The 8485-nt window shown below is 52.4% G+C and overlaps 1 protein-coding gene across 1 annotated transcript in view; it reads left to right on the forward strand.

The window, feature by feature from the left end:
* The first annotated feature begins 205 nt into the window (after positions 1 to 205).
* The window catches only part of CDH22 (cadherin 22), an 87071-nt gene continuing 78791 nt past the window's right edge, over positions 206 to 8485 (forward strand). Inside the window, exon 1 of the mRNA XM_007938438.1 lies at positions 206 to 460. Within this exon, the coding sequence (XP_007936629.1) occupies positions 206 to 460 (255 nt within the window). The remainder of the gene's footprint in view (positions 461 to 8485) is intronic.

Below are 8485 nucleotides of genomic sequence, written 5' to 3' on the forward strand. Positions count from 1 at the left end.
GCCCCCTCCCCCTGCAGCCGGGCGCCCCCGCCGCCGGGCGCCGTTCAGGGCCGAGGGCCTGTCCGGGAGCCCCTTCGGGGGCGGCACCCCGGCGGCCGCGCAGAGGCCACCATGTGACGTGGTGCCGCTCCATCGTGCGACCGAGCGGCGGCGCCCTATTGCGTCCCGTCCATGCTTCTGGGCCTAGGCCCCGCGCAGGCCAAGCATGAGGCCGCGGCCCGACGGTCGGGGGCTGCGCGCGGGAGCCGCGCTGTCGCCCGCGCTGCTGCTGCTGCTGCTGTTGCCGCCACCGCCACCGCTGCTGGGACGTCTGTGGGCGGCGGGCACGCCCGCCACGTCGGCGTCCGGGACTTGGGAGGACGGCGCGCCGGGCGCAGGCCGCGTGAAGCGCGGCTGGGTGTGGAACCAGTTCTTCGTGGTGGAGGAGTACACGGGCACCGAGCCTCTGTACGTGGGCAAGGTAAAGTGGGGACCCCACACACACAGTCCAGCCCCCAGAACCCCGAGGACACCCACTGATAGATGGGAGGGGCCTCAGTTCCCCTGTGCCCTAAATTGGGCCCCCAGCCTCCTGCCAGCTTGTCTCCGTGGTGTTTGGCCAGGGGCAGACAACAGGGCGACACACTCTGTTTCCTGCGTCTTTTGCATTTTAGAAGGCGCTGGTAGGTGAACCCAGATCACCTTGGATGTAGATGCACTGGAAACTGAAAACAAGCTTGCAAATCGGAGCCTGTCACACACTCTCCCCACTCTGCTGAAATTCTTCAGTAGCTTCCCACGCACTTGGTCAAACCCAAATCCATCCCATTGCCTACAAAGAGCTGGCTCCCTTTCCTGCCTCATCTCCCACCTTCAGCTCTCTCTCAGTCTCAGCCACTCTGCCCCCCTCATGCCCTTCTGACTGTCCCTCCTGTGCCTGGCACACTCTCCTGACACCTCAGCTTTGCCTAGGCCGCTTCCTCCCCTGAATGGCTTCTCCCACCGTTACCTTACACTCACACTGCAGGTCTCTGCTCAGTTGCCATTTCCTCAGAAAAGCTTCTCCTGGCCACACCTCCAGACGAGGACTGATCCTGGATATGAACCCTCTGAGGTCCCTGTGTCTTCTTCATTAACAATTATGCATGTTTGTTTCATTTTGCAATTAATGTGTGTCTTTCCTATTAGACCCTGTCTGTTTTGCTCAACATTATGTTCCCACTGCCTGGCACAGTGCCTGCACCTAGTGGTGCAATAGTTAAGCTCTCAGCTGCTGACTGAAAGGTTGGTGGATCAAACCCACCAGCTGTCCTGTAGAAGATAAGACTTGATGATCTACTCCCAGAAGGATTACAGACTAGGAAACCGACGAGGGCAGTTCTACTCTGTCCTATGAATTAAAATCGGCTCGACAGTGCACAGTATACACAGACATTACTCGCAAGCTGCTTGTTGAATGAATGAATGAAAGCTCATTTTTAGACCCTTTGAGTACATGCCAGTTCATCTGGTTGAACATCTGTGCCTTGGGGGTATGAGGGTCTGAGAACTTTCATTCATCCATTCAACTCTGAGACCCTCTTGTGGTTCAGGCTTGATGCTGGGGAGATAGACATGAATAAGATCCAGCCTTTGCCATTTAGGGGTTCCCCAGAATGGGAGAGACACCCCGGTGCATAAAAAGTCTTACAAGTCAGCACCTAGCCTTGAATAGCATTCCATAAGTTATATCTGTTGACTGGTTTCATGGAAGAGAAAACACCTGACCAGGGTTTTGATGTGTGAATAGGAATTCATCAGGCTAATGGGGACAAGGACATAGTTTATGCAAATCCTTGGAGGCTTGAAGGAGCCCAGCTTGCAAACAGTTGGGATGTTGGAGTGGAGGTTGCTTACATGCCATGAAAGTGGGGCAGTGCCCAGGGACCATACTCTGGCTCCTGCCAAGGCCAGTCAGCTTTCAAGGAAGTTTTTGGTTGGCAGAGAAAGTGGGAAGGCCTGAGAATTGGGAGGCTAAGCAGGCCACTTGGTTCCAGGATGCTGGCCTTACTGAAAACCCAGTCTCTCCAGCCACCCACATGCTGAAAAGGTGTGAAAAACCAGCTGGTAACTGTTGTCATCTCAACAGGATGAGTCCAACCCCACCCCCATCTCCTTGAACCAGTCTGTTGGCAATGGGAAGTCACTAATAAGTCCCCTTAGAAGACAGGAAAATCGAGCCCAGAGGCCCAGAAAATCAGGCCAAGGCCACACAGCAACACAGTAACAGAATCAATCCAAGAAACTAGGCCTTCTGCCCCTGGCTCTGTGGCCAATTCAATTGAGCAGACTGTGTTAAGCTCCTGCTATGAGCCTAGTGATGAGCTCTGGTAGCATAGTGCCTAAGGCACTTGACTGCTAACCGGAAGGCTGGTGGTTCAAACCCACCAGCCACTCCTCAGAAGGAGGGTTGGGCAATCTACTTCCATAGTGATACCACCTTGGAAACCCAAGGAGGGGTCACTATGAGTCGGGGCTGACTCAATGACACCTAACAACCACGTGAGCCTAGTGGGGTTCTTGGGGGCGCAAACCGTTAAGGACTAGACTACTAACTGGAAGGCTGGTGGTTTGAACCCACCCAGAGGTGCTTCACAGGGCTCTGGTCACATAGTGCCTAAGGCATTTGACTGCTAACTGAAGGCTAGTGGTTCAGGCCCACCAGCCACTTCTCGGAAGGGAGGATGGGCAATCTACTTCTGTAGAGGTACTGTCCAGAAACCCAAGGAGGGGTCGCTGTGAGTCGGGTCCGACTTGATAGCAGTGAGGTTGGTTTTTTGGAGAGGTGCCTTAGAAGAAAGGCCTGGCATCTGCTTCTGAAGGGTCACAGCCTTGAGAACCCAATGGGGTGCTGGTCACTCCTCGTATTCACACCCATGGGGTCACCATGCCTTGGTGTCAACTCATGGGTCTGGCTCTTTTTACTGGGCTGGCATTGTGCCATGGCCCGGAGTCTTTCCTTTCCTCACAGCAGCCTCTCCCCACGTGTCCACTGGCATCGGGATTGTGCCCTCCTCCTCCATCATTTTCACCCAGAGCCCCTGCTCACTGACGCCCAAAACCACCTCCCACAGAGTGCCGTGTGCAGAGAGGGAGGAGGCCTTTCCTTCTCTCTGTAAACACGTGCCCAAGGTAAGCACATTTTTTAGGAAAGGTGTAATGTGTGGGTTAGCAGGCAGACTCTGGAGCTAGACTGCCTCAAACCCCAGATCTGCTGCTTATTCTCTCTCTGACTTTGGGCACATCAGTTAAGCTCTGAGTCTGTCTCCTCATCTGTGGAGTGGGGCTGTTGGTAGCACCCACCTCAAAGGGTTGTGGTGAGGCATCAGTGAGTTAGCCTATGGCAGGAACTTAGAACCGCATCTGACTCCTGGCATGTGTGTGGTGAACAGTAGCTTCTGTTATTTCAGATCTTACCTGATATTGCCACGAGGAGCCCTAGTGGCACAGTGGTTCAGCGTTTGGCTGGTAACACAAAGGTCGGCAGTTCAAACCCACCAGCTGCACTACGGGAGAAAGATGTGGCTTCTGTGAAGATTTACAGCCTTGAAACCCTATGGGGGAAGTTTTGCTCTATGCTACGGGGTCACTGTAAGTCGGAATTGACTCAGTGGCAATGAGTTTGGCTTTTTGTTTTGATAGCTCCACTACCTCAATATGTCATGAACATGGATGCTACAAAAGCCCTCCCCAAATCCAGAAAGCCTTTTGGTGACCTGGCATCCTGGTTTCTCACCGCTAAGTGGGGAGGTTGTCGCTAACCCACCCCCACTCTAAGAATGTGAGCTTAGGCTGCTGCAAACCACTTGGCCCCTTCGCAGCTGAGTCTCGAATATGTTCAAGTGCGGCACGTGCACACACGCGCGCATGCACACGCTCGTTCCATGCTCTCCATCTTCAGCGAGAAAGGACTTCTCCATGGTTTCAGTTAATCGCGGTCTCCCGGTCCCCCCACCCCAGGGAGCCCCTTGGAGCATCCATCCTTGTCGAATTCCAAAGGTAGCTTAGCAACAGCACCATCCACAGAGTGAACCCCGGGCACCCAACAGTAACCGATTTTACAAACGCCTCCTCCATCACTTACCACCACGCTCCTGTCGGCACCCACAAGAACCGCTGGGCCCCTCAGTTGTCCCCAAGGCCCCACAGGAAGAGCTCCCCGCTCCCATCCCCAGCAACGGCCCCAGCCCACCTCTCCCCCTCACCTTCTCACAAAACCGCCCTCGGAGCCACTTTCCAGCATTTCCATAAAATCCGGGTACTCTGACTAATCCCTTTTCCGAACTGTAATTTCCCCTGGGGCTTCTGTCAGCTGGATGTGGATTTTGTAGGATTTTTAATTTTTAAAAAAAAAAAAAGATAGAATTATGGGGTCAGCACTTATGACCAACTCCTGTGGGCGGTGAGATCTATTTTAGATATATCGCAGGATTAGCGTGGGGAGGAGAGCAGATTTAATTAAGTTGCTAATATTTAAGGAAAATTGATGAACTCCTGGTTTACCAGTAGCACAGGCATGAACACACCCCTCATTCTGGGGGAGGCTTCTGATTTGATTTGCTTTCTGTTTAAATCCTGGACTTGTTTTATTTGCGTAGCCACACTGTCCATTTAATTGTCTTTAATAAGGAAAACGTACCTCTGCTCGCATTTAATTTTGATTTAATTAGGAGGAAGTAATTAATGGCCTCTTAAATCCCGTCTCTCAGGCCCCAGGGATGGGAAGCCATCACTCCTGTGTTCTCCCCGTTGTTTATGATCGGGGACTGGAGCTGGGGGTGGGAAAAGAAGGGGAGGGGGTTCTCCTCCGAGGCTGCCCACAGTTGATACCATGTGAAGAACCTGAGCCGTGGAGTTAGCCAGGCCTGGGGCTGCCTCTTGTTGGCTGTGTGACTTTAGGTAGGGATCTGGACCCTTTCTGGGCCTTAGTTTGCCAATCTGTACAATGGGGAGAGAATAGTCTCTGATTCACTATGAGAATCATTATGAGACATCAATGGAACAATGGAAAAAAGGGTCTAGACCTGTGCCTGGCATATAAAACTTTCCCAGCAGCTCTCCTCCCTGGCTTAGTTGATGTGTGCCTGAGATCTGACAGTGGCTGAGTACTCCAGAAATGCCAGGAAGACAGATGGGGAATTCCAATGACGGTTGTGTCTTTCATTACTCATCTGTTCAATGTGTTTGGTGCTGTGCCCTATGCTGGGTGCTGGGTGCTGGGGAGATGAGAACAAACAAGCCATGCACTCGGCCCTCCAGGAGCTCACAGTCTCCCATTTCCATGTGTGTACACATTCAACTCCACCTCCCCCACCCCTGCTGTATTTCTTCTGCAGGCATTGGCAGATCACCTAGACATGGGGAGCTCTGAGCCTAATCAAACTCAGAGGCCCATGATAGCTGGGAGACAAGTGTGCAAGACCAAGGTTACAGGGAATTGTGGCGCATGATGGAGTGTGCATGGGGCAAGGGCACAGAGAGGGCACAGAGCAGAGAGGGGTCTCGTCAACTAAACGAGAAGACATCCAAGAGGGCTGCCTGGAGGAGGAAATAAGCCAAGTCTTAAGGACAAGAAGGTATGGGGTGATGGCCCTACATCTCCAATGGGGCAGGATTTGTGTCTGTGGTTCTTGTGTCAGGAAATGAGGGGATGAATTTGGTGACCCCTGACCCCTACCCCTTCTTAGACCAGGCTGGAAAAAGGGGAGGGAACTAATCCATGTTGAGTACCTACTGGGTGCCAGGAGCTTCCACATATTATCTTACGAATCTTTGGAACTTCTGGGTAAGCAATATCAATCTCATTTACAGATGAGCAAATGGAGGCACGGGGCAGGGTAGTCACTTCACCAGGCCCGTGCAGCAGGTCAGTGCAGAGCAGAAGCTGACAGCCAGCTGTTCTGCTTCCAAAGCCCATCATCTTCCTGAGTTCTGGTTTGAGGTCTTTTTCCAAAGGATGACGTGGAGGTTCAGAGGGCAGAGGCCATTCATTGATGACTGTGGCCTCTTGGATACAGGGCAGAAGACGGGTGTCAAGGCCTCTCCCTAGTGACTGCCCGGCCGCCAATTCCCTGTCTCTCTTAGCCAGAAGCATTGTAAGCAGATGAACCAGGTTCCCTGCAGGTAGACCAACCTGCACTTTGGAGTCAAACAGACCAGGCCTCGCCCCAGTCCCTCCATCTGGAAAAGGGGGCAACAGTTCCCTATGTCCCAGAGTTCAGTCAGATTTCCATGGATGACCTACACACATCGTAGGCACTCAATAGATAGAAGCACCACCTCCAGCCTCCATTCGTAGTTGAGGTCTTAAGAATTCTCTTCCAGGGATGGAGCTGGAGCACTCGCTCCCCACGGCAGAGTCAGGCTCAGGCAGCCAGGGCAGGAAGCCTTGGTGCAGCCTGAGTCCCCAGCTCCAAGCTCTTAGCATCAGCCCTGTCTGACTCGGCAGTCCCCAGGGAGCAGCCGCTCGTCCCCAGCAATGAGCTCTGTGTTGTGCTTCACGAGAAAATGTTGATGACATCACTCCTGGGTTCCACTCTTCACTCTTCAGTAATCTCTGTCCGGGCTCTGAGTTAAAATGTCAAGGACTGTGGGGACATGAGAGGACCCAGGAGACAGAACAGGAAGGAAACAACCATCGGCAGAGTGCTTAGGTCATGGCAAGCAAGCTGTCGTCGACCCCTCATCACCCCTGTGCTGTGTAGGGCTTGACCTGAATCCTCTGGTGGGAAACCGGGCTCAGAGAGGTAAAATAGGCAGCCCCTGGTCACATTCGATAGCAAAGGCAGGCGAGCCACGGGCTGGGGAACTTAGCTTTTCCCACTTAACAGCTGTGTGACTGAATGAATGGCTGCCCCTCCCTGTGCCTCAGTTTTCTCATCTTGAGAAATGGGAAGAACAATCAGTTTCATGATGAGGAAGAAGCAGATTAACAGCATCCAGCCTAAATGGCCTCCATTCTGCCACAATGTTCAGAAGCGTTTGTGGACTCTGTAAGCAGACACCGCATCTGATGGAAAAGTGGGTGAAGGGACCTCAAGTGGATGCAGAGCCCCCTTCTCCCAGCCCTACCACCCCTGGGCAAAGGTGGAAGAAAAACATAAACAGAAAACAGTAGAGACAGGACTCCTCCTTCCCGCACTGCCAGTGATTCAGGGCCGACATCCTGAGATAATTTTATTGGGGGCATTAAACTGAGTTATGAGGTTTTTACAATCCAGCCACTTATGAGAAATCTATTAACAGTAACTGGACAGGAAGGAGGCTTCTTGGTGGAGCCCAGGACAGGCATTAATTGGGGCAATCTATAACAGGACGGGGACCCAGGAAGGTTCCACCAGACGCCTCCATTAGCTCCCCGCAATTTCTGCTGAGAATCAGCAGACTCGCCAAAAAGAGAGAGATGCCCATTAATCGGCTAATGAAATATGAAAATGTTTATGGGCCATTCAATCTTCCAAATGGCACTTCTATAATCCACCTTTCAGACACCAAATTCCACCAGCAGAATTTATACCCAGGCTCCTCCTGTGTGGCAGGGGTGGCCTTGTGTCCCCTGTTGTGGTGACGTCATTGTCACCTGTTCCCTGCTCAATGGGCTGGGGTCCACAGAGGCCTAGCCTCAAAAAGCTTTCAAGGATTATTTATTCACACCTCATCTCCCAGGAAGCTCAGGAACAGGGACCCACCTAAGGCCACTGGCATCATCTGATGCCTTTCCCTTTGCTCAGGGCTGCCTTGGAGCCTTGGCCATCAGAGGGTGTGGATGTGTGTGTTTCCGTTTGGGGGAACAACCTTTTTGCTGATTCCTTGCCCAAGAGATTTCAGTGCAGCATGAACAGTCCAGGATCTGGAGTCTAAATATGCCTGGATTAAATCCCAGTTATGTATAGCTCACTCTTAGTAATAATATAGTAATAACAATAGCTACCATTTATTGGACACTTATTAGGTCTGAGGCAGGGCTGATTTTCAGCTAGTCCACTTGAACGATTGTACTAGTGGTTAAGATAGTCAAAACCCTCCATACCTGCAGTAAGTAGGCCCTCTCCTTTCCCTCACCCGAACTCTCAGCTCCTTGGGCCTCTGGGACCCAGCAAAGGATTCCTGCCTTGCCCAGCAGGGGCCCAGCTGCAGCACCTTCCACGGTCAGTGCAGGTCCACAGTGGTGTTCGGTATTTTAATTGTCATTTGGGGCCAGGCAAGCGCTAAGGATCTCATGCAGATTCTAATTCTGTTAACTCCTCAACGACTTGAGAGGGTAAGCAGCAGTCCATGTTCCAGATGCAGCAACTGAGTCCCAGAGAGGCATAGTGATACATGTAGGGACCTGCAGAGAAGTGGTGATGGAGCCAAGGCTAGACCACAGGCTCCTCCAGGGCCATGGAGCCAGGCTGGTCCCTCCAACCAATCATCCCAGTCTCTGACCTTCAGTCTCCTCATCTGTAAGATAAGTAGAGTAAAACCC

This window comes from Orycteropus afer, unplaced genomic scaffold (genome assembly GCF_000298275.1).
Source record: "Orycteropus afer afer isolate SDZICR_OR568_19922 unplaced genomic scaffold, OryAfe1.0 scaffold00049, whole genome shotgun sequence".
NCBI lineage: Eukaryota > Metazoa > Chordata > Mammalia > Tubulidentata > Orycteropodidae > Orycteropus > Orycteropus afer.